This window comes from Bufo bufo, chromosome 6 (assembly GCF_905171765.1).
Source record: "Bufo bufo chromosome 6, aBufBuf1.1, whole genome shotgun sequence".
Classification (NCBI taxonomy): domain Eukaryota; kingdom Metazoa; phylum Chordata; class Amphibia; order Anura; family Bufonidae; genus Bufo; species Bufo bufo.
In genome coordinates, this window is record NC_053394.1 from 102971881 (window position 1) to 102999209 (window position 27329).

Sequence of the window (27329 nt, forward strand, 5' to 3'; positions counted from 1 at the left end):
GTTTGGCTGTACAAAACATTAGCTGTTCATGATTTTTGGATAAGTTTCCCAGAGAAGAGATAAATTCGGGTTGGCAACACTGGCCGCAGTCGTGGGAAATGCGTCCATCACATGGACCGCACACCATCTGAAACCTTCATTAGTCATGCCCTCAGTTCTTTTTAGCTTTAATATCTATGTCTTTAGCCCATGAAAAGAATAGTTTACTGTTTTTGCAAAGGGTATACCATTTTAATGAGTTCCATCTACTACTAGGAGATACTGGCAGCTTCACCCCGCAACAAAAAAATTTAAAGAGCAAAATGCAAGAACACATCTCATTTTATGACCATCTGAACCTAATTTGCCTAGCAAGGTATCTGTGCCTGCGTAATATTATCTGAGGAATATATGCTGGATGTCTTGCTTTACATCTGCTATACCTTTCATCTGAGCTGGGTGTTTAAGTAGCTGTTAAAGACACACAACAGTTAGGAATACAATCTCACTGTAGTCATCAAAGCCATCTTCTCAGCATTGTGGGAGGCAGTGGCTGTGTGCAGAGGAGGCTCTGCTGAAGTCATGGTATACTTGAGGTGATCCTGTGCAGTGGGGGATTCCTAGCATGTGTGTGCCTGGCACAACCTGTGTAGTAGAAGAGTCACACACAGACCTGGTGGTGATAGGTGGTTGCAGATGATGGGGCACAGTCTCTGGATCACACTGCAGCTCTGTCTCAGCAGATGTAGGATCTCTCAGAGCTGACCTCCTCTTCACAACTCTCTCTGGAGTCATCTCCCCGGATATCCCAGCTGTCTCCTCCTGCTCCCTGATCAGACCTGGAGACATCAGAAGAGACCTGTGCAGGTTGAGCTCCTAGCAGCTCTGCAGTCACATATATCCTGGATCCTTCACTCCAACTCTGCCAGTTCTGTGCAGACCCCCTGGGTGAGCCTTGTGCCTGTGCCTGTGCAGGGTTCTGCTACCAGTGCCTCTGATGCCGGTGGATGATGAGGGCACTGCTGGAAGAGCTGGGGGTCCGGGCATTGCTGTTCGGGGTCTTTGTGTAAGTACTGGGCTTGCAGCCTTCTTCTGCCTGTAGTGTTGCACTGTGGATGTTGGTATTGTATGGCAGCTTGTCAACAAGTTCATTCTATCTCATCCTGCAATCCCCACTCTTCTGAATGGAGTTGTTGCACATTTTATAAATATTTACACTTTATCATATTCTGTTGGATACAGATATGTAACGATTTATAGTAATAGACCATGCAGGATATCGTTTTATATTAACTCCTTCATGAATGGAAACATAGTGACAGCCTATCTATCCCCCTTTTGATAACAACAATATGTTTGCTGCCTCATCAGTGCTTCACCAGATTGTCACAATTTTGAAACGTGTCCAAGAAGTTCTCCTAATGACTCCTAGGATTTCCATTGATTACATCCAAATATTTTAGTGCATTACCCTCCATGCAATGATTGTGGGTATGAGGGTTCATCTATGGTCACTTGAGTCCTGAACTTCCTCATTGCGCTTGCAATAAATGTGTGATTTTTGTCAACCCTTTGATTTATGTTCTCAATTTGTTTTTGCATACAGGCTCAGATAATTGCATCTGATCTGAATGGGTAATGCAAGATGTATAGTATCTATGATTAAAGCCAGGATCTCTTAGACTCTTTAGCAAATGACTTGTGCTATACCTATACCCTCAGATCATTGCATCTGATCTGGTCAGGTAATAGAAGATGTATAATACCTATGATGAAAGCCACTATAGATCCACAACATCTAATGAGTTAAATTACCCTTTACAGTTTTATGTCTGGGGAATATGGATGGCAGGGCTGTAGGTGCTACATGTTAAGCCTTCAATAAACCTCTTATCTCCTGTGTGTGTCAGCCGGGCATGATGACGTGATAAGCCTCATCTTGTACTTGTGCTTTGTTAGAGTAGGAATGTTGTATATTCTTTACTATATGTCTGCCTAGATTGAAAATCTCCCTTCACTTTCAGGGCTCATGCCCACGACTGTTGTTGTTTTGCGGTCCAACATGAATACCGGCCGTGTGCAATCCGCATTTTGCGGAACGGAACAGCTGGCCCTTAATAGAACAGTCCTATACTTGTCCGTAATGTCCGTAATGCGGACAATAATAGGACATGTTTTATTTATTTTTTGCGCCATACGAACACGAAAGGTACAAAGGCTCATTTCCATTTGTTTGCGGCCCCATTGAAGTGAATGGTTCCGTATACAGGTTGCAAACAAGTGGTACGGACTTGGGAAAAAAATAAGTTTGTGTGCATGAGCCCTTGAGTTAATTGAGTTACCTTGCTCCTAAGGAAATGATGTGCCATGCCAAGTGACTAGTGGCAGATTGAAGCATTGACTGACCACCTGCTAGTAGTAAATTGCATTTTTCTGTATGCTAAAGGGGTTGTCCAGGTCCAGAGCTGAACCGCCTCCATTTTCACCCCGGCAGCCCCCCTGACTTGAGCATCGGAGCTAAATCGCGCAGGGCAAAGGCATTTTTTGGAGATCCAGTGATGTACCCGGGCTCTCCATGGGGCTGCCAGGAAGCCAGGTGACGTCACCGGCACTGATGGGCGGGATTTAGCGCTGCCCTAGCTAGTAAAACAGCTAGGGCAGCGCTAAAGCCCGCCCATCAGAGCCGGTGACGTCACCGAACACTGCCCGGCAGTGTGTTATGATAAAAGATCCCATGCCCTGCGCGATTTAGCGCAGGGCAAGGGAGCGCATAGGAGCATGAGATGCTCCAATGCTAGCCTCAGGGGGGCTGCAGGGGTTAAAATAAGGGTATGTTCAGGTTCAGCTCTGAACCCGGACAACCCATTTAATTGGGACAATGAATGCAGGGAAAGACCAAGCTATTTGGTGCCCCCTTGTCAATTCATTTCCTTCACTTCCACTTGTGTGGAAAGATAAAACAGCAATTTTTTATATTCCCCCAAAGAACACCTCCATACAGTGCTCAAATAACAGGGAACAAGCATTACCTCAATACAGCCAAAATGTACACCAATATCAATGACCTGAATCTAAGGCCCCTTTCACACGGGCGAGTATTCCGCGCGGGTGCAATGCGTGAGGGGAACGCATTGCACCCGCACTGAATCCCGACCCATTCATTTCTATGGGGCTGTGCACATGAGCAGTGATTTTCACGCATCACTTGTGCGTTGCGTGAAAATCGCAGCATGCTCCTCTTTGTGCGTTTTCCACGCAACGCAGGCCCCATAGAAGTGAATGGGGCTGCGTGAAAATCGCAAGCATCCGCAAGCAAGTGCGGATGCGGTGCGATTTTCATGCACGGTTGCTAGGAGACGATCGGGATGGGGACCCGATCATTATTATTTTCCCTTATAACATGGTTATAAGGGAAAACAATAGCATTCTGAATACAGAATGCAAAGTAAAATAGCGCTGGAGGGGTTAAAAATAATAATTTAACTCGCCTTAATCCACTTGATCGCGCAGCCATCATCTCTTCTGTCTTCTTTCTTTGCTGTGTGCAGGAAAAGGACCTGTGGTGACGTCACTCTGGGCATCACATGGTCCGTCACCATGGTAAAAGATCATGTGACGGACCATGTGATGCCCGGAGTGACGTCACCACAGGTCCTTTTCCTGCACACAGCAAAGAAAGAAGACAGAAGAGATGCCGGCTGCGCGATCAAGTGGATTAAGGTGAGTTAAATTTTTATTTATTTTTTTAACCCCTCCAGCGCTATTTTACGCTATAACCATGTTATAAGGGAAAATAATACAATCTACAGAACACCGATCCCAAGCCCGAACTTCTGTGAAGAAGTTCGGGTTTGGGTACCAAACATGCCGATTTTTCTCACGCGTGTGCAAAACGCATTACAATGTTTTGCACTCGCGTGGAAAAATCGCGCATGTTCCTGCCACGCACCCGCACCTTTTCCCGCAACGCCCGTGTGAAAGAGGCCTAACCCTAAGTTCACACTTGCGCGTTTTACAGCGTGTTCCTACGCGCTGTAAAACGCTCAACAAGGAGAAACCAATGCTTCCCTATGGGAATAGTTCTCACCTGGGCGTTTTACAGCGCGTACGATCACGCTGTAAAACGCCCGACGCGAAAAAAAGTTCTTGAGCTTCTTTGGGGCGTTTTGTCGCGCGTTCCCGTACATAGACTTTCGGGAACGCGCGACAATGGGCGTTCGCTTGTGTCTGTACCGGCGTTTACAATCGCGCATACAATCGCGCATACAGAGCGCTCCATCGCGAACGCTCAGGTCTGAACCCAGGGTAACTGTTTGGAATAGAGGTAGCTAGGACATGGATGATTGTACCTAAACGGGGCCTGTCAGTAGTTCTGACCTCCCTGAAACTGCACTGCATAAATCAGCCATCAGCAATCTCCATCACTCCAGCTGCCAGTCAAACTACAGCTCCCAGCATGCACATTTACTCAGCTGTTCTTGTAACTCCCAAAGAAATGAAAGGAGGATTCTGGGAGTTAAGGTTTCAGAAAAGCTGGAGTGCCTTCATAAGGGAAACCAAACGGATCCGTAATGGTGGCCATAGACTTCTATTATGACAGAATGCCTCTAAAGGCATTCCGTCATTGAATTGCTTTATGTTCCGTGGTAACTGTCACGGCTGAGGATGGGGGAAATCCTCAGCCGTGCGATGCCAGTTGATGTTTTGGCTGCTCGGCCAGGACAACAGGATTAGGGAGCAGGTGACCTCCTAAGGCGTCCCTAACCTGACCCTAACTCCTAGCTGCATGGGCCGACCTTGAAGGTAGGAGGACCCATGCTCCGGAACCTCAGATCCCTAACTCACCCTCCGACCGGTCCCTGGACTAGGAGTAAAGGTAAGACGGCCTGTTCCTACTGTACACGGAGGAACAGGGGTCTCACTGGCCAAGCTGCAGAAAAAAGGGGAACACAAACAAACTTACGGCTATGGCAGGTGAACTATCCGAGTTCCACCTACCTGCCACAGCCCTGCTGACTGGATCCCTGTGCAAACAGGAATCCAGATCCATAAGCTGCACTAACACAAGATAGAACAGGAAAACATCAAATAGACATCACACATGAACTTAACAAAACTAAAATGTGACATATGGTTTTTTTGAACCACAAGGGTGGCTCTCACAGGCAGTAGGTGAACACAGGAGGCTGCTATCAGCAAGCATGCTGGAGCAACCTCCTGAGCCCTGCCAAACACCAAGGCTATATAGGCCTAAGAGGCCACACCCAACAGTCAGACACACCCGGTGACATCACACACACTGGGAAGGGAGTTAACCCTTCCAGCACCAGGGAAGGGAAAACACAACTTAAAGGGGACGTGCACACAATAACATAAAACACGGTGCACACAACACACACACCTAACAGAAGGTTGCTAGGTGTGACCGCATGCCAGGGCAGCAAGCTACCTAGCGACGCTCAGGCTGCTCTGCTGCTAAAAACACTGGTTGCCCGCGGCAACCACAAGTGAGGCCACAGACAAGCGGCCCTCACCCGTGGTTGAACGCCCATACAAAACCGCAGGCAACCGCATGCGGTAAAGGAGTCACGGTCATGGGCATGGCCGTGACAGTAACAGAATCCATAACGCAATTCACAATATACTTCAAAAACTTCGCTCATCCCTAGTTAAGTGTACTAAAAGTTGCTTGCTTGAAAGAAGGGGTTGACTGGTCCTCAAGGCAATAAAGCATGAGACACAAGGAACAGAACTGTTGGTGCGGGAAGTGGAGACCCCCACAGACAACTGTCACTTTTTCTCTTGGCAAAATCTAAACTGGAAATGTAGTGTGTGTGTGTGTGTGTGTGTGTATATATATATATAACAAATTTTATGATTAAAGATGTGTGCAACAATGTAGCAATCATCTGTGGTGGAGACAATGAGGGGGGCCTCATCTATAGCTGGCACACACTATTAAAGGGGGTTGAGGCTTTAACCCCTTGGATACTGGAGGTTTTTTAGTTTTTATGGTTTCATTATCTTTCCCACTTTTCTTTATTTTTCCATTCATATAGCCGTATGAGGGCTATTTTAATTTTATTTTTTTACAGGGTAAGTTGTACTTTCTATTGCCACCATTTAATATAGTGGGAAAAAGGTGGAATTAGAAAAAAACTGCAATTCTGCAACAGTTTTGCGGGTTTTCTCCCTATGGTGTTCCCTATGTGGCAAAACTGATTAGTGCCCTTTATTCTCTGGGTCAGTACGATTATAACAATATCACATATGTATAGTGTTTGATGTGTTTTTTATACAAAAAAAAATAATAAACTTAAATATTCTGACCCCCATCACCTTTTTAAAGTTACTGTATATCTACCAAGCTCTGTGGGTGCTCATTTTTTGCAGGACGATCTGTAGTTTTTATTGATTTTTGGAGTGTGTGTAACTTTTCGATAACATTTTATTCAATTTTTTGGGGGTAAGTAAAGCGATGAAAAAATGGCGAATCGGCCATTTTAACTTTTTTCTGTTATGCCATTTACTGTATAGGATAAATATGTTTATATTTTAATAGTATGAGCATTTTCAGACACGGCGATTGCCATGATTATTATTTTTTTTGTTATGTATTTATTTTTTTAATCTAGGGAAAGGGGGGAGGTGATTTAGGCCTCTTTCACACGAGCGTGACGAATTAGGTCCGGATGCGTTCAGGTTGCGTTCAGTGAAACTCGCACTATTTTGCAAGCAAGTTCAGTCAGTTTTGTCTGCGATTGCATTCAGTTGTTCAGTTTTTTTTCCCCGCGGGTGCAATGCGTTTTGATGCGTTTTTCACGCACGTGATAAAAAACTGAAGGTTTACAAACAACATCTCTTAGCAACCATCAGTAAAAAACACATTGCATCCGCACTTGCTTGAAAAGCGCAGAATATAGAACATGCAGCGATTTTTACGCAACGCAACGCAGAACCGATGCATGAAAAACAACGCTCATATACACAGACACATTGAAATGAATGGGTCAGGATTCAGTGCGGGTGCAATGTGTTCACGTCACGCATTGCACCCGTGCGGAAAACTCGCTCGTGTGAAAGGGGCCTTAAACCCGCACTAAACCCTGACCCAGTCATTTCAATGGCTCTGTGTACATGAGAGTTGTTTTTCACGCATCAGTTCTGCGTGAAAATCGCTGCATGTTCTATATTCTGCGTTTTTTTTCACGCAGCCCTGGCCCCATAGAAGTGAATGGGACTTCAGTGAAAAACGCATTGTGATCCGGAAGCAAGTGCAGATGCAGTGCGTTTTTCACTGATGGTTGCTAGGAGATGTTGTTTGTAGACTTTCCGTTTTTTAGCACGCGGGTGAAAACACATCAAAACGCATTGCACCCGCGCGGAAACAACTGAACGCAATCGCAGACAAAACTGACTGAACTTGCTTGCAAAATGGTGCGAGTTTCACTGAACGCATCTGGACCTAATCCGTCACGCTTGTGTGAAAGAGGCCTAAAGCCTCTTTCACACAAGCATCCCGGGAAACCCGCGCGAGTAGGTGCGCAATTGCAGTCAGTTTTGACTGAGATTGCATTCCGATGTTCAGTTTTTTTCTGTGCGAGTGCAATGCGTTTTGCACGCGAGAAAAAACTGAATGTGATTCCCAGACCCGAACCCAGACTTCTTCACTGAAGTTTGGGTTTGGGATCGGTGTTCTATTCATTTTATTATTTTCCCTTATAACATGGCTATAAGGGAAAATAATACCATTCTTAATACAGAAATTCCTAAAAAATACAGTAATACTACTGCCCATTTTTCTTCCCTAGTTCTCAGGCCTGATTTCCTGTGTTCCCCCTTCCCTCGTTGTGGTGTTTCCCTCCCACACCGAGGGAAGGGGGAACACAGGGAATCAGGCCTGAGAACTAGGGTAGGAAAATGGACACCTCCTAGTGAAAACCCTAACCAAAATCCTGACTGACTTCCAGTATGAACAGACCCCAAAGGTAGGCGAGTTCATAAGCAGGAATACCTAGAGCAGGGTCGGTGCAAGGATTTTTGCCAACACAAGCAAAGCTACATTTTGGCGCCCCATTGCCCCTCCCCCTCCCACCTCGCAGCTCACCTGGCCCTGGTCCCGTCTGCAGCAGCTGGCTTCTCCTCTGTGTGGTCCTGGTATCTTCTCTCTGCTTCAGACAATCGCTGGCTTGAGGACCTTATTTTTCGCCCTCTAAGACGCACCTAGGTTTTAGAGGAGGATAATAAGAAAACAATATTTTCCATTACACCTCAGGTCAGTCCAGCAATCAGACCCCCAATGTTAATCAGACCTCAGATCAGACCCCCAATGCCTCAGATCAGACCCCCATGTCAGACATCATACCCCCATGCCAGCCATTAGCCTCCCATGCCAGCCATCAGCCCCCATGTCAAATCACCCCCCTATGTCACATCAGCCATCCATGTCACATTTCCCCCCCTACTTTTTACATAATCCCCTCTGTCACATCACCCCCATGTCACATTTCTCCCCCTCCATGTCACATTTCACCCCCTCAATGTCAAATTTCTCCCCCTCAAGGCCTCAATGTCACATTTTTCCCCCTCCATGTCAAATCACCTATGTCACATCAGCCCTCCATGTCACATTTCTCACCCTCCATGTCGCATTTCTCCCCCTCCAAACCATGTCACATCACCCCCTTCGTGTCACACCATGATCACATCATTACCCCCTATTGTGTCACATTTCAGTCCCTCCCCCCATGGCACATCATCCCCCCCCCCCCCCCCCGGCCAGCCCTGGCCCCATCCCCATGTCACAGACTACAGACATTATATAAAGGAGAGACCGGCACTCGCACTGTAGATATATAGGATGCTGAATTTATTCTGTCACATATTTCAGCATAGTGACGCATTTCCGCACACAAGTATACATACATCCTACCCTTGTACCTTATATAGAAACAAATGGATACAAATGAACTGATCATTAGCTCCTCCCATAGCTAAGGTGATGCAGCTTGTAAGGTAGCCAGTAAATTGTCCCAAATATAATATAGATATTTCCGGAAAATCAATTCCGCTGTGAAAGAAAGGGACAAGATTTTAGACCCCATGTCACATAAAACCACATACATTATATTCTCGATTCTAAACCTTTTGGTTCCATCGTTTGCAATCGATGGATCCAGTATGCTTCTCTTTTCAGCAACAATTTGTTTCTATTTCCACAGCGGCGAGGTAATGGAACACTCTCAATGACCTGATAGCACAATTGTGATATTGTATGTCTCTGCTGATGAAAGTAGTACGGTAGTGGGAGTAATAGATTCTCCTTTCTAATAGTCGATTTATGTTTACTTAATCTATCTTTGATTCTCATGGAGGTCTCCCCCACATACAACAAACCACAGGGACATTTAAGAATGTAAATCACAAATCTACTATCACAGGTAAAGACTAGTGTTGAGCGGGAGGTTCCATATTAGATTTCGCAATATTTAGCGAATATTCGCTTGAATATTCGTTTTATATTCGTCGAAATCGAATATTCGTCATTTTTGTATTTATGCGATTTAATCATATGCATATTGCGATTTTTAAGCTTAGAATTAGAAGTTATAAATTATAACTTCTAATTGCCTTATAACTTAATAATAAGGCAACTTTCCTATTCTTTAATCTTGGAGATCTACAGTAGATTTAACACGAATATAGCGCTATATTCTATGTCTTTATATTAATTAAAGAATCAAGATAGCGAAGTATTCTTTATTCTACAGCAACGAAGATAGCAAAGTATTCTACATCTTCCTCAATTTAAGTTATTATCGCATTGCGATTACAACTTAGGCGATTTTGATAATGGTGGTATTGGGAGAATTAACGGTCGGATAACGAATATAGTACTATATCTAAGAATAGTGGATTATAAAAGTTGGATTCACAATGCGGTTAATAATAATAGCAAATATTATCGCATTGCGATTACGAATTAGCACTGCTAGATTCCATATTCGTTAACTTCGTTAATTCTAGCAAGCTGACCCATTCCATTAGAGACCCAGCAGCAGCTACAAGTTAAAATCGCAATGCGATTAATATAACTTGAATTAAACGCATTGGGATTTCAACTTAGACCTGGTTTACTAAATTACTTTCCATTAGCGAGGATGACGAATATACACTGCTCAAAAAAATAAAGGGAACACAAAAGTAACACATCCTAGATCTGAATTAATTAAATATTCTTCTGAAATACTTTGTTCTTTACATAGTTGAATGTGCTGACAACAAAATCACACAAAAATGAAAAAATGGAAATCAAATTTTTCAACCCATGGAGGTCTGGATTTGGAGTCACACTCAAAATTAAAGTGGAAAAACACACTACAGGCTGATCCAACTTTGATGTAATGTCCTTAAAACAAGTTAAACTGAGGCTCAGTAGTGTGTGTGGCCTCCACGTGCCTGTATGACCTCCCTACAACGCCTGTGCATGCTCCTGATGAGGTGGTGGACGGTCTCCTGAGGGATCTCCTCCCAGACCTGGACTAAAGCATCTGCCAACTCCTGGACAGTCTGTGGTGCAACGTGACGTTGGTGGATAGGGCGAGACATGATGTCCCAGATGTGCTCAATTGGATTCAGGTCTGGGGAACGGGCGGGCCAGTCCATAGCATCAATGCCTTTGTCTTGCAGGAACCGCTGACACACTTCAGCCACATGAGGTCTTGCATTGTCTTGCATTAGGAGGAACCCAGGGCCAACCGCACCAGCATATGGTCTCACAAGGGGTCTGAGGATCTCATCTCGGTACCTAATGGCAGTCAGGCTACCTCTGGCGAGCACATTGAGGGCTGTGCGGCCCTCCAAAGAAATGCCACCCCACACCATTACTGACCCAATGCCAAACCGGTCATGCTGGAGGATGTTGCAGGCAGCAGAACGTTCTCCACGGCATCTCCAGACTCTGTCACGTCTGTCACATGTGCTCAGTGTGAACCTGCTTTCATCTGTGAAGAGCACAGGGCGCCAGTGGCGAATTTGCCAATCTTGGTGTTCTCTGGCAAATGCCAAAAGTCCTGCACGGTGTTGGGCTGTAAGCACAACCCCCACCTGTGGACGTCGGGCCCTCATATCAACCTCATGGAGTCTGTTTCTGACCGTTTGAGCAGACACATGCACATTTGTGGCCTGCTGGAGGTCATTTTGCAGGGCTCTGGCAGTGCTCCTCCTGTTCCTCCTTGCACAAAGGCAGCGGTCCTGCTGCTGGGTTGTTGCCCTCCTACGGCCTCCTCCACGTCTCCTGATGTACTGGCCTGTCTCCTGGTAGCGCCTCCATGCTCTGGACACTACGCTGACAGACACAGCAAACCTTCTTGCCACAGATCGCATTGATGTGCCATCCTGGATAAGCTGCACTACCTGAGCCACTTGTGTGGGTTGTAGACTCCGTCTCATGCTACCACTAGAGTGAAAGCACCGCCAACATTCAAAAGTGACCAAAACATCAGCCAGGAAGCATAGGAACTGAGAAGTGGTCTGTTGTCACCACCTGCAGAACCACTCCTTTATTGGGGGTGTCTTGCTAATTGCCTATAATTTCCACCTGTTGTCTATCCCATTTGCACAACAGCATGTGAAATTGATTGTCACTCAGTGTTGCTTCCTAAGTGGACAGTTTGATTTCATAGAAGTGTGATTGACTTGGAGTTACATTGTGTTGTTTAAGTGTTCCCTTTATTTTTTTGAGCAGTGTATTTATTAGTCAAAACGAAATATTCTCCATCTTCGCTAATTCAAGAAAGCCAACCATTGTAAACTAGGTACAAGTTAAAATCGTTATGCGATTTATTCAAGTTATATTATTCGCTTTGCGATTGCATCTTGATTCTCAAATCCGACAGTACATTTTAGCATGGAGGCGTTCCCATGGTGATGGGGACGCTCCATGCGCACGGGAATTAGATAGAGGCGGCAACGGGCACTGACAATAAAAAATAAATAAATATTCGAAATAACAAATATATAGCACTATATTCGAAATATTCGCGAATTAGCGAAGTGCCGATATTCGATAAAAAATTTCTCTATTCGCGCTCAACACTAGTAAAGACTACAGACATTGTCCCCCCTCCCATAATGACACTGTCACCATCTTCCCTCTCCATTTATGATTGTTGTTTGTGTAATAATTTTTTTAAAACACATTTATGCCGTGCACTCTGGCGCTAGAGCGCTCATCAATGATCACCTACCTACCTGTCCTGCTGCTACGGCAATCTGGCTGTGTGTGAGTCAGATTCACAGACAGTCAGCTCCAGTCCCTGCTGCTGCCCACCGCCGCTGCGCCACTCACTTGACCCCGTGACCGCGCTGCCGGGCCCGTGCCACTCTCTGAGTGAGGGCCGGGGCCGCGCGGCGCAACTCGCAAGTGATTTAAAAAAAAAAAAGAAGGTTCATTTTTCCGCCCTCCCCCAGGGTGCGCCCTAAGGCAGCCGCTTGGTCTGCCTTATGGTAGTGCCGGCTCTGACCTAGAGTCCTATCTAGCCCTATAGGACCCTGGTACTAATGGCAGGGAAGAGACTACCTGTTCCCCCAAAAAGGAAGGAAGGACGTACAGGAGTATCCTTCAGGCCTAATACAAATAACAAGACTTAAAGGGAACCTGTCACCTTCCAAAACCATCCCAAGCCGCCACAATGCTGTGCAGTTTATAGCTTCTGTTTGGACCTTTGGATAAATTGTGGTTGGATCTCGGCTGAGTTCCTGGTGCTTTCATTGTTTCTTTGAAGTTAAAGGGAACCTGTCACCTCCCAAAACCATCCCAAGCCGCCAGCAGTACCTGCGTGTAGCCAGCAGCGTGTTTCTGATGATGCCTTTCTTCCTGAAGGCAGATGCAGCAAAAGTACTGAAAACGTTGTTTTATCCCCTGCCAGCGCGCTTCTCCACACATGCCTGAAGTCACGGGGGCAGCGGCCTCCTTGCTTCAAGTCAGGGTAACCGCGCCCCCTTCCCTGCCCCTTCGCTGTGACTGACAGCGCTTATGCAGAGAGTTTGGCAAAGCAAGCCGAACAGCCGGCTGTCAGTCACAGCGAAGGGGCAGGGAAGGGAGCGTGGTTACCGTGACTTGAAGCAAGGAGGCCGCTGCCCCCGTGACTTCAGGCATGTGTGGAGAAGCGCGCCGGCAGGGGATAAAACAACGGATCCATCTCACAAATGCTTTCAGTCACATCAAAATCGGCAGATCCGGCAGGCAGTTCCGATGACGGAACTGCCTGCCGGATCACACTGCCGAAAGTGTGAAAGTAGCCTCATCGCTTCTCCTGTTTATTATTCATAATATTGTAATAATCCACTGATATTTTATCCCTTCTTGCAGCATTGTGCTCTACACCTGCGTATGACATCTCCTTTAAAGGGAACCTGTCACCTGGATTTTGGGTATAGAGCTGAGGACATGGGTTGCTAGATCGCCACTAGCACATCCGCAATACCCAGTCCCCATAGCTCTGTGTGCTTTTATTGTGTAAAAAAACAATTTGATACATATGCAAATTAACCAGAGATGAGTCCTGTATGTGAGATGAGACAGGGACAGGACTAATCTCAGGTTAATTTGCATATCTATAAAATCGGTTTTTTTTACACAATAAAAGCACACAGAGCTATGGGGACTGGGTATTGCGGATGTGCTAGCGGCCATCTAGCAACCCATGTCCTCAGCTCTATACACAAAATCCCGGTGGCAGGTTCCCTTTAAATTTGCAGTTTGCGAAAAGTAGCTGCATGTGATCGCGTTACTTTTTTACCTTTATATATCTTTATAGTGCAGCTCCAGGTTCCTGCTTCTTGAAGCTTTTTTGTCTCAGGATATTTTCATGTGGTTGTTTTGTAGTAGTTTTAAATAACCCTTACTAAAATGGAAATCAGCTTCGAACGTTATGACATTCTGCAGGGCTCCAGTTGACTTTGTGCACAGAGCAGGCGATCTGAACAAGCAGAGCTGGGTGCATAGGGATAGAGGCAGAGCTGCAGTGTACAGCAAAGAGAGAGAGGCAGAGCTGCAGTGTACAGCATAGAGATGGAGGCAGAGCTGCAGTGTACAGCAAAGAGATAGAGGCAGAGCTGCAGTGTACAGCATAGAGATAGAGGCAGAGCTGCAGTGTACAGCAAAGAGATAGAGGCAGAGCTGCAGTGTACAGCATAGGGATAGAGGCAGAGCTGCAGTGTACAGCATAGAGATAGAGGCAGAGCTGCAGTGTACAGCATAGAGATAGAGGCAGAGCTGCAGTGTACAGCATAGAGAGAGAGGCAGAGCTGCAGTGTACAGCATAGAGATAGAGGCAGAGCTGCAGTGTACAGCATAGGGATAGAGGCAGAGCTGCAGTGTACAGCAAAGAGATAGAGGCAGAGCTGAGTGCATAGGGAGAGGCAGAGCTGCAGTGTACAGCATAGAGATAGAGGCAGAGCTGCAGTGTACAGCATAGAGATAGAGGCAGAGCTGCAGTGTACAGCATAGAGATGGAGGCAGAGCTGCAGTGTACAGCATAGAGATGGAGGCAGAGCTGCAGTGTACAGCATAGAGATAGAGGCAGAGCTGCAGTGTACAGCATAGAGATGGAGGCAGAGCTGCAGTGTACAGCAAAGAGATAGAGGCAGAGCTGCAGTGTACAGCATAGGGATAGAGGCAGAGCTGCAGTGTACAGCAAAGAGATAGAGGCAGAGCTGCAGTGTACAGCATAGAGATGGAGGCAGAGCTGCAGTGTACAGCATAGAGAGAGAGGCAGAGCTGCAGTGTACAGCATAGAGATAGAGGCAGAGCTGCAGTGTACAGCATAGAGAGAGAGGCAGAGCTGCAGTGTACAGCATAGAGAGAGAGGCAGAGCTGCAGTGTACAGCATAGAGAGAGAGGCAGAGCTGCAGTGTACAGCATAGAGAGAGAGGCAGAGCTGCAGTGTACAGCATAGGGATAGAGGCAGAGCTGCAGTGTACAGCATAGAGAGAGAGGCAGAGCTGCAGTGTACAGCATAGAGAGAGAGGCAGAGCTGCAGTGTACAGCATAGAGAGAGAGGCAGAGCTGCAGTGTACAGCATAGAGAGAGAGGCAGAGCTGCAGTGTACAGCATAGAGAGAGAGGCAGAGCTGCAGTGTACAGCATAGAGAGAGAGGCAGAGCTGCAGTGTACAGCATAGAGAGAGAGGCAGAGCTGCAGTGTACAGCATAGGGATAGAGGCAGAGCTGCAGTGTACAGCATAGAGAGAGAGGCAGAGCTGCAGTGTACAGCATAGAGAGAGAGGCAGAGCTGCAGTGTACAGCATAGAGAGAGAGGCAGAGCTGCAGTGTACAGCATAGAGATGGAGGCAGAGCTGCAGTGTACAGCATAGAGATAGAGGCAGAGCTGCAGTGTACAGCATAGAGATAGAGGCAGAGCTGCAGTGTACAGCATAGAGATGGAGGCAGAGCTGCAGTGTACAGCAAAGAGATAGAGGCAGAGCTGCAGTGTACAGCATAGAGAGAGAGGCAGAGCTGCAGTGTACAGCATAGGGATAGAGGCAGAGCTGCAGTGTACAGCATAGAGATGGAGGCAGAGCTGCAGTGTACAGCATAGAGATGGAGGCAGAGCTGCAGTGTACAGCATAGAGATGGAGGCAGAGCTGCAGTGTACAGCATAGAGATGGAGGCAGAGCTGCAGTGTACAGCATAGAGAGAGAGGCAGAGCTGCAGTGTACAGCATAGAGAGAGAGGCAGAGCTGCAGTGTACAGCATAGGGATAGAGGCAGAGCTGCAGTGTACAGCATAGAGAGAGAGGCAGAGCTGCAGTGTACAGCATAGAGATAGAGGCAGAGCTGCAGTGTACAGCATAGAGATAGAGGCAGAGCTGCAGTGTACAGCATAGGGATAGAGGCAGAGCTGCAGTGTACAGCATAGAGAGAGAGGCAGAGCTGCAGTGTACAGCATAGAGATAGAGGCAGAGCTGCAGTGTACAGCATAGGGATAGAGGCAGAGCTGCAGTGTACAGCATAGAGATAGAGGCAGAGCTGCAGTGTACAGCATAGAGATAGAGGCAGAGCTGCAGTGTACAGCAAAGAGATAGAGGCAGAGCTGCAGTGTACAGCATAGAGAGAGAGGCAGAGCTGCAGTGTACAGCATAGAGAGAGAGGCAGAGCTGCAGTGTACAGCATAGAGAGAGAGGCAGAGCTGCAGTGTACAGCATAGGGATAGAGGCAGAGCTGCAGTGTACAGCATAGAGAGAGAGGCAGAGCTGCAGTGTACAGCATAGAGATAGAGGCAGAGCTGCAGTGTACAGCATAGAGATAGAGGCAGAGCTGCAGTGTACAGCATAGGGATAGAGGCAGAGCTGCAGTGTACAGCATAGAGAGAGAGGCAGAGCTGCAGTGTACAGCATAGAGATAGAGGCAGAGCTGCAGTGTACAGCATAGGGATAGAGGCAGAGCTGCAGTGTACAGCATAGAGATAGAGGCAGAGCTGCAGTGTACAGCATAGAGATAGAGGCAGAGCTGCAGTGTACAGCAAAGAGATAGAGGCAGAGCTGCAGTGTACAGCATAGAGATAGAGGCAGAGCTTTTGATGAGACGGGATTGATTTCAAGCTGCATCATAGTCTCATTAAAAATATATAGCTACACTGCACTGATGAAAAGGAAGTGACAGCTAAACCTTGCCCAAAATGAGGGATTTTTATATGGCACTGGTTCTGTATAATAAATCAGAGCTGTTATCACAATTCTGCAATTTGCTATGCCATGGAAGTGACAGGAAAAGTCCTTATAGAGGACGTGTCGGCTCTGGTTATAGAATATGTGTACTATTCCTCTGTTATTACACCTGGAAATGTTAGATTGAATGAACAACTGAGCATTACTTGTCAATGGAGTGGGTCCCTCACAGTCTGACACTGTCCAACTGGTGCTCACAGATTGGAGGGGGGGGGGGGGTCACTTATCAAAGACCGGCTTTTTACGCCAGTCTCTGATAGCACCTGCGCTGCTAGAGGAAGCACCTAGTTTTTGAGGAGGCATAGGCCTCGTCATAAATTGGTTTCGTCACCAGATGTCCGTGCTCCTGGAGTGAAAACGACTTCAGTCCCTGACTAGAGTAGTGTCCACTTCTCTTTTGCACCTATTTCCAGTCCCCAAGTCCCAGCCCCCGCCACTCTCTCGCTACTTCCAATGGGTGAGGAGAGTGTAAAAATGCTTGTGTGGTAAAATAAAGTTGCACAGGCATTTAAAAAAAATCGCTAAATGGGTCTTTTTACTTTTTTTATGCCAAAAACTGGTGGAAGGATCTTAGTAAAGGACCCTCATTGTGTTGAAAAGCACAGGACAAGCATGTGCTCTCCTTTCATCTGTGGCTGCTGCTGATGTGGAGGCGGATAAGCCTGTATCAGCGCCTTTTTGGTAGGATATTGTTTTGTAGCTTTTAATGCATTCTGTCCCTGAGTATAATAAAATCTGCATTAAGTTGTGAAGGCGGCGCTGAGTCATTGCGGTGTTGCTGTATGCCGCTTCCATTTGCTTTTGGCTCCAAGATCTTTGACAACTGCTATTACTTTTCAGGCTATGGAAGTTGTCATAGAATAAGGGCTCATGCACACAGCGTGTGCCGCCCCCAATGCACGGGCATCATCCATGTGGCTGGCGCAGACAGATGCAGATCCATTCAACTTGAATGGGCCCATGATCTGTCCGCACCGCAAAAATATAGAACAAGTTCTTCCGAATTGCAGATCCATTCAAGTGAATGTTTGCAGGCCGCAATACGGGCCCGTCCGGCACCGGTTCGTGTGCATGAGCCTTAAGGTAAGTTTTAGCTCTGGAACTCGCTTCAAGATCTATTTGGGTAAGGGCTCATGCACACAAACATATTTTTTGTCCGCATCAGATCTGCATTTTTTTGTGGCTCGGATGCGGACCCATTCACTTCAAAGGGACCACAAAAGATGCGGACAGCACAGCGTGTGCTGTTCATATCCTTATGTCCGTGGCGTGACATTCGCAAAAATATAGAACATGACCCATTCTAGTCCGCATTATGGACAAGGATGGGTCAATTCTATTATGGGCCAGACGTTCTGTTCCGCGGAATACACACAGTAGACCGTAAAACAGGCAACGGTCTTGAGCCCTTAGGTCTTGTGCACGGTTTTGTGCACGAGCCCTTAGCTGGCAAGTTTCGAAACCCATGAAACATACTAACCTGGTGTTCAGGGACAATATCTAGAGTTCTTACATTTACATAGCCTAATAGCGTAGACACATGATGCATATTATGCCTGTTTTGTTCAGCGCAGATTATTATGCAGAAAATCCAAAGCTTAAAGCCGCATGCACACAGCCATTTTCTGTTCCGCAAATCGCGGATCCGCAAAACAAAGATACTGGTTATGTGCATTCCATGCTTGTCCCGCCCTATGTTAGAAATGCCTATTCTTGTCCGTAATGCGGATAAGAATAGGACGTGTTCTTTTTTTTTTTTTTTGCACGGCCGCAAAATGGGCATATGGAATATCCACATCTTTTGTAGCCCCTTTGAAGTAAATGAGTCCACATCCGTCTTGCAAAAAATGCTGATCAGATGCAGACCAAAAATACAGTATTTTGCATGAGGCCTAATACAGTCTTCGCAAAATTAATAATATTTTCCAAACCTGCTGATTCTTTGTGGTTATTTTAAGTGCAGATTTCACCCTTTGCAATGCAAATCATAAGATCTGTGGCAAATCCATCTCAAAATCTGTGACAAAATATGCAAGTAACACATACCTATTTTTGTGCAGATTTGGTTAAAAAATGCAGCAAAATCCATGTGGAAAATCCTTATAAATCCTTAAAATGGGTTGAAAAATGGCCATGAAAAACTGACAGTGTCCGTTTTTTATGGCCATTTTCTTTCACTGTTGTGTGAATGTAGCCTTATTCAGTTGACAGAAAAAAAGCCTATTGGATTAGTGCAAATCTACACCTAGCTGGTCACATGACACAGCTGAGGATCAGAAGGAAGGTTATAACTCACAGATTTTAACCTTTGCAATGCAAAGAATATGATCTTGGGAAAATCCATCTCAAAATCTGTGACAAAATGTGCAAGTAACACATGCAAATTTTGGTGCAGATTTGGTGAAAAAATGCAGCAAAATCCATGTGGAAAATCCTTATAAATCCTTAAAAAGTGATGCAAAACTGGTTGAAAAATGGCCATGAAAAACTGACAGTTGACAGAAAAAAAGCCTATTGGTTTGGTGCAAATCTACACCTGGCTGGTCACATGACACAGCTGAGGACCAGAAGGAAGGTTCTAACTCACAAATACAGTCACTGGTAAGAAGATTACCTTCCCTCCAGTTTACATCATGTACCGTTCTAACAGGTCAGAGAATAAAAATGTTTGTGGAGTGCTTCTGTAATAAATGTGTTTTACACTTTTTGACAGTCGGTGTGAGAGCAGAGAAAACATGATTAGGCTCGTAGATATTGAATGTTTTCTCAACCTCAAGTCATGCATCTTTGAACAAGATTACATTATTTTTTAAGTGGAGGACATTTTTTATTAAAAAGTCAAGCTCTACATTCACATTATATATGCTAATTCATAGTTCGCAGGTGGCATATCATTAGAATATGCTTTCAATGTCATATTGGTCCCAAGCTAATCTCTAGAATGGGGTCCCCAAAGTGAGCAGGGGCACACTTCGCAAGCATGGCCACCCTCCATTCACTTCTATGGGAGGGCCAAAAATAGCTGAGCGCTGGCAGTGCGCTATCCTTCACTTTAGGGGCCCTGTTCTAGAGATAGAACTTTGGGGACCTGCACCTATTGAAGGCATATCCTAGTGATATTCCACCAATGTGTCAGATGGGCCAACCCCTTTAAGGCTGGGCCAACATCAAAAGCTGGCACAATTGCCATTTATGTAATACCTGGACATTTAGGCCTCATGCACACGACCGTTGTTGTGTTCCGTGTCCGTTGTTCCGTTTTCCGTGATTTTGGGTCCGTTGAAAACTTGGATAATGCACCGTTTGTCATCCACGTCCGTAATCCGTGTTTCCAGTCCGTCAAAAAAATAGGACCTGTCCTATTTTTTTCACGGACAACTGTTCGCGGACCCATTCAAGTCAATGGGTCCGTGAAAAAACACGGAGGCACACAAGATTGTCATCCGCGTCCGCGTCCATTTTTTTCCTATCATTTGCAAGGCAAACTTGACTTTTTTTCAATTTTCATGTCTGGTGATCCTCCAAAAATCAAGCAAGACAGACGGAAACAAAAACGGAAACGGATCACGGAACAGCTTTTTGCAGACCGCAAAAAAATACTGTCATGTGCATGAGGCCTTAGAGTCTGACAGAGTGGGAGATGTGGTTACAGAGCTGCTTTCTCTTCCGACTCCTTAGGGACCCCCTCTATAACATCCATATGCCTTAAGATGGTTTATGCACAGGGGTTGTCTTCATGACACAGCAGTCCCGACAATGTATTTCAGTGCAACTATGAGCACTGACAGCAGGAGAATGGGGGCAGTAGGAAACGAAAAAATAGTGATCTGAACATACAATACTACAATACTACTCATGTATTACTGCAGGTAATAGTCTAAGATTGTAGCGACAGATTCCCTTTAATGGATATGGTTAGGATTGCTGAGTGCTGACACATAATTGGAGTTTGGAAAACAACAGATATTTGAGTACATGGAACAAAGCAAGATAAATGCCAGCTGGGCACAACAAACTGGGCATTATCGTTTAGAACAGTGGAGGAGACCATGCATGAAGCAATGGACAAGAATCTACTATCCGGCTATGGCCCCTTCTGGTTCTTTTTACAGCATTATGAGTCTTAATTCGTGTTATATGCATTCACAGTGCCATGGTTTAGGGCAATTCAGAGTCAAATTAATATTGTTATTCAGAAAAATTCCATTTCATCACTGCCTAAAGTAATTTAGGATGTCATTATAGTATTTTTTATTATTTCAGATATTGCAGCATTTTGGTTTAATAGTGCACACTTTATAACAGGCTTCCTCACCTAGTTTCACATAATCAGGTTATTTGGAATTGAAGTGCTTCTTGTCCCTTAGATTAATGTCCGAATTCACGGCTCATTGTTTCAGTAGGTTCGGTCATTCCTTATGTGCTTTTTGCCATTGATTTCAGGAAGGTAGACTCATTGGACGAAACGGACATCGCTGTATTCTATGGATCCAATCAATAAAGGCAGAAACTGTAGCATATGCAGCAACTGATAGTGGAATCGTATTGTTCTTCATTCCCAGCTTGCCAAGCCTTGACTAGAAACGTTCATAATATACATTGAAAGATCTGAAATTGTTTTCAGATCTTCTTAGAGAAAATAAGACATTATGATACAGAATATTGTGATTTCAACTCAACCATTGTTACCAATGTACAGCATAAAGTAAACATATGTATCTAGAAAACCCCATTTTAAATCCCTAATTAGAGAAATTTGAGTTAATAGAGAACCCTCTGTTCAGGACTTTCAACTATTAGCCACAGATACAAAGAGCGTCTTTTACGATCAGGAGGACCTGGAATTAACCAGGCAGCCATTATGTTGGTGGCCTGCTCATCCGGGTGGGCACAAGCACCGCTCCACTAACCAGTATGCCGTTGTTCAGTGGTCTGAAACTGCTGCTCTTCCTCTGCCTTCTTGAAGCAGGCCACTGGGATCCTTGGCTCCTCTGCAGGCCACCGCCTACCATCTGTCTTCCAGGCCTCTCAATCCTGCCTATAGGGCATGAATTTTCCACAAGCCATGTAGAAGACACAGCAAACATGTGGAAGATGTTGCTCTGGTCAGATGAGACCAAAGTTAAACTTTGTGGCCAAAATGCAAAATGCTATGTGGTGGAAAACCTGAACACACCATGCCCACTGTGAAACATGGTGGTGGCAGCATCCTACTGTGGGGATGCTTTTCTTCAGCAGGGATAGGGAAGCTGGTCAGAGTTGATAGGAAGATGTATGGAGCTAAATACAGGGCAATCCTGGAGGAAAACCTGTTAGAGGCTGCAAAAGACTTGAGACTGGGGAGGAGGTTCACAACGACCCTAAACATACAGTCAGAGCTACGATGGAATGGTTTAGAATAGATCAAAGTACACTGCCCGTCCCAAAAAAAAGTTGCCACCAAAAATATTTAGTTGGACCGCCTTTAGCTTTGATTATGGCACGCATTCGCTGTGGCATTGTTTCGATAAGCTTCTGCAATGTCACAAGATTTTATTTCCATCCAGTGTTGCATTAATTTTTTTACCAAGATCTTGCATTGATGATGGTAAAGTCTGACTTCTGCGCAAAGCCTTCTCCAGCACATCCCAAAGATTCTCAATGGGGTTAAGGTCTGGACATTGTGGTGGCCAATCCATGTGTGAAAATGATGTCTCATGCTCCCTGAACCACTCTTTCACAATTTGAGCCCGATGAATGCTGGCATTGTCATCTTGGAATATGCCCGTGCCACCAGGGAAGAAAAAAATCCATTGATGGAATAACCTTGTCATTCAGTATGTTCAGGTAGTCAGCTGACCTCATTCTTGGAGCACATACTGTTGCTGAACCTAGACCTGACCAACTGCAGCAACCCCAAATCATAGCACTGCCCCCACAGGCTGGTACAGTGGGCACTAGGCATGATGGGGGCATCACTTCATCTGCCTCTCTTCTTACCCTGATGCGCCCATCACTCTGGAACAGGGTAAATCTGGACTCATCAGACCACATGACCTTCCACCATTGCTCCAGAGTCCAATCTTTATGCTCCCTAGCAAATTGAAGCCTTCTTTTCTGGTTTGCCTCACTGATTAGTGGTTTTCTTACGGCTACACAGCTGTTTAGTCCCAACCCCTTGAGTTCCCTTCGCATTGTGCGTGTGGAAATGCTCTTACTTTCACTATTAAGCATAGCCCTGAGTTCTACTGTTGATTTAATTCACCAAACGTTTAAGTGATCGCTGATCCCGATCATTCAGGATTTTTTTCCCGCCACACTTCTTCCTCGAATATGATGGGTCCCCACTATCCTTCCAGTTTTTAATAATGCGTTGGACAGTTCTTAACCCAATTTTAGTAGTTTTTGCAATCTCCTTAGATGTTTTCTCTGCTTGAAGCATTCCAATGATTTGACCCTTCTCAAACAGACTAACATCTTTTCCACGACCAAAAGATGTGTCTTTCGACATGGTTGTTTAGGAAATGAGAAGCAACTCATTGCACCAGTTTGGGGTTAATTAACTTGTTGCCAGCTGAAAGATAATCACCCATGCAGTAATTATCTAATAGGAGGCTCATACCTATTTGCTTAGTTAAATCCAGGTGGCGACTTTTTTTTTTTGACAGGCAGTGTATATTCATGTGTTAGAATGGCCCCGTCAAAGTCCAGACCTAAATCCCACTGAGAATCTGTGGCAAGACTTGCTTTCACAAACGCTCTCCATCCAATCTGACTGAGCGCAAGCTATTTTGCAAAGAAGAATAGGTAAAAATTTCAGCTTCTAGATGTGCAAAGCTGGTAGAGACATACCCCAAAAGAATTATAGCTATAATTGCCGAAAAAGGTGGTCCTACAAAGTATTGACTGAGGGGCGCTGGATATAAATGCACACCACACTTTCTAGATTTTCATTTATTAAAATAAAAAAATAAAAACGTATCATTTTCTTTTCACTTAACACATACTTGCTACTTTGTGTTGGTCTATCACATAAAATTCATTTGTCTGTGGGTCCAATGTAAAAAAAAAAAAATAACTTTTTCAAGGCACTGTATCTGTGGGCAGAAGCACTTCCATTTCTGAGAAGTGGTTGCTTTACAGACTGCTTTAATGTGTCACTGTTTTCCTTGAAGATATTCAAGCATCTTGTTTTTAAAATCAAGGTTTTTGTAAGGATAGCGTGGTCGCCGGGGCTGCATGGCTTTCAGTGAATCATTTCTCTGGGTTGAAGGATGAGAGTGGGTCAGATAATCCTTTGACTATGCATAATGTGCTCTGCTATAGCCTAATACACAAATCCAGCGAATGTGTAATTAGGTTTGTGTGACATAGGACAGTTCCCCCTGGATGCAAGGAATCCGAATTTTTAATCTGTAATACTAGTTGCTTGATGTTGGGAGATCAAATGTTCAATTATATATTTAGTGTCTCCATTTTATTTTTATTTTTTTATACATTGGAGTATTTCATATTTTATGTTGCCAGGTTTAAATAGCTATTATAAGGGCTCCCCATTGACTGCAGCCATACATGTAGTATTGCTTACTGATGAGAACTTAATTTAAATAGTTCTATCTTTTTAGTTTTCTTAAACCCTACCTATCTAGAAGTGACTGGTACACTGTTCATATTCTTATGACTTTTCAGATTTTTGGGGATAATGTATTAAGGGATTTTCCAGTAGTTGAACCCCTTCATGCAATTTTGTTTTTCACTCCCTGTCTTTCCACAGCAATAGCTTTTTTTTACCATTCACATAGCTGTATGAGGGCTTGTTTTTTTGCAGGACAAGTTTTACTTTCTAATAGCATGATTTACTGAGAAGCTGGAAAAAAAATTATAAATGGAGTAGATCTGGAAAAAAAATTGCATTTCCGCCATAGGTTTATGGGTTTCATTTTTACAGCATACCCTTTGCGGTAAAATTGATTAGTTACCTTCATATTATAGGTCAGTATGATTATAGCAGTACAACATTTGTAAAACTTTTCTTTTAAATCTTTTAAAAAAAAAAAGTTGGCAAAAAAAATGTTTTCTTTTTTTTTTGCCATATTCTGACCTCCATAACTTTTTTTTTTTTTTGTTAATCCAACTGAGCTGTATTAGGGTTCAATTTTTGAATGGCATTCTGTCTTTTTCAGAGATGCCATTTTGGGTTGTGTATGTCTTTTTGATCACTTTTTATTCCATTTTTTTGGGGAGGTAAAAAAACGGTAAATCGACAATTTAGATTTTTTTCTTTTTTTTTTCTTTCCACCTTTCAAGGTACTGGATAAATACATTTATATTTTAATATTTCAGGCCTTTTGGGATGTTGCAGTGCAAATGATTATTATTTTTTTTAACTTTTTTACAGTTTTTAAGCTCCCTAGATTGCTTCTCGCAAACACTACTGTGAGTTAATACAGTAGTGTATGAAAATTTCAGCATATTACTATTGAGCACTGCCACCTGCAGGCCTACATAGGAATATACTTCTGATCGGCCTGGTAGCCTCTTTACTTTTTTACTCTTTTTAAGCTCCCCTACGGGACCTGAATGAACAATCATTAGATTGCTTCTCGCATATACTACTGTGATTTAAGGCTACTTTCACACTGGCGTTTTGGCTTTCCGTTTGTGGGATTCGTCATGGGCTCTCACAAGCGGTCCAAAACGGATCAGTTTTTCCCTAATGCATTCTGAATGGAAAAGGATCCGCTCAGAATGCACCAGTTTGCCTCAGTTTGCCTCCATTCTGTCTCCATTCTGCTTTGGAGGAGGACAACAAAACGCTGCTTGCAGCGTTTTGGTGTCCGTCTGACGAAACTGAGCCAAATGGATCCGTTCTTTACACAATGTAAGTCAAGGCGACAGATCTGTTTTCTATGACAATCTGGCACAATAGAAAACGGATCCGTCTTGGCTATGTTAAAGATAATACAAACGGATCCGTTCTGAACAGATGCATGCGGTTGTATTATCTGAACATAAAAACACCAAGTTGGAGCTCACCTCACCATACACCACCGAGGAGCACGGACACAGAACCGGAACCAAGGATGAGAAGTAGCAAAAAAATATTGTCCAGCTTCACCTCGCAGTGCGTGTTTTATTAGGAAACGTGCTTAAAAACCAAACATCAGGCTCATATCATCAACATGTTTCGGATCAACATATATTACAGATCCTTCCTCATGAGGAAGGATCTGTAATATATGTTGATCCGAAACATGTTGATGATATGAGCCTGATGTTTGGTTTTTAAGCACGTTTCCTAATAAAACACGCACTGCGAGGTGAAGCTGGACAATATTTTTTTGATATTATCTGAACAGATCCGTCTGCGAGTGTGAAAGTAGCCTAATACAGTAGTGTATAGGAAATTCAGTATATTCCTATTGAGTACTGCCACCTGCAGGCCTACATAGGAATATACTTGTGATAGGCCTGGTAGCCTCACACAGGCTTCAGCCTAGTACCACCAATGAACGGCTTCCCCGATCTCAGCAGGGGCCCCAGGATCGCAGCGCTTCAGGGGAAAGCCACCTAAGATGTTGTAGTCACAATTGACCACATCTGAGGGTTTAAATGTCTGCGATATGCATTATTACTAGGGATGAGCGAATCGACTTCAGATGAAACATCGCAAAATAGCTTCATAAATTAATTTGTACTGTAAAAAAACATTCCCCGAACTCGGGTTCGGTTCCAAGGTACCACTTGGAACCGAACCCGAGTTCAGGAAATGTTTTTTAACAGTACAAATTAATTTATGAAGTTACTACGCGGTCTCGCGAGACTTTGCGAAGCAATCACTTTGGCAATCACATCTGAGCCAATACATTCTAAGGAGCTCCGTACAGTATTAGAACGAAGTTTTAAGAGTATCGACTTCGGATATTTCATCCGAAGTCCATTCGCTCATCCATAATTATTACTGATCACATACATTAGCCCCAGGTGTCTGCTGTGTAAAACAGTGGGCACCATCTTTAAAGTGCAGACATCCTCTGAACATGTATGGCAGATGTCATGAATGGGTTGACATTAATGGCCTATCCTCAGGATAGATCATCGATATCGGATCTGTGGGGCATTCCAGTGAGCACTGCTGCCTCCTCACAGGTTACCAAGCACGGCACTGTACATTGTTTAATGGCAGTGCTTGGTATTGCAGCTCAGTGAGTGCCATGGCCTCTTCAAACAGCAGGCCAGACCCCTATATTATTAATAAAGTCTAAAAAGTTTTGAATCAAAGAAATGGACCCTAGAGGTAAGAGATTAGCTTCAATGGTAGCTCCAAGTAGGATTTGTCTCCTGGACCTTTGGGGCCCACTGTGGTTCTAGAGACTGGACCCATTGGAGGATCCTCTGGTACTCTGGTAGGCCAGTCCAACCCTGCATTAATATTGGAGTATGATCACATGGTCTGGTTTCTTCATACTGTTTTGGAAGCTGAAATTAGGAGTGGATCACAAAAGATAAGGTACAAAGAGCAAATAGTTCTTTTTTGGGGGGCTTCCAAAACTGCGTGCAATAACCTGACCATGTGGCTGTACCCTTAAACTCCCCCCAAAAAAATGAAATCAGCAGTGAAGACTGCCACCTATAATGCCCCA

The 27329-nt window shown here is 44.6% G+C and overlaps 1 protein-coding gene across 2 annotated transcripts in view; it reads left to right on the forward strand.

Annotated features, from left to right (window-relative positions):
* The first annotated feature begins 615 nt into the window (after nt 1-615).
* Nucleotides 616-27329, forward strand: part of PLPP4 (phospholipid phosphatase 4) — a 224488-nt gene continuing 197774 nt past the window's right edge. For both annotated transcript variants that reach the window (XR_005779864.1, XM_040437564.1), the window contains exon 1: nt 616-1045. Coding sequence is in view for 1 of the 2 variants with exons in the window: in XM_040437564.1 (XP_040293498.1) it covers nt 987-1045 (59 nt within the window). In the remaining variant the exon portion in view is untranslated. The remainder of the gene's footprint in view (nt 1046-27329) is intronic.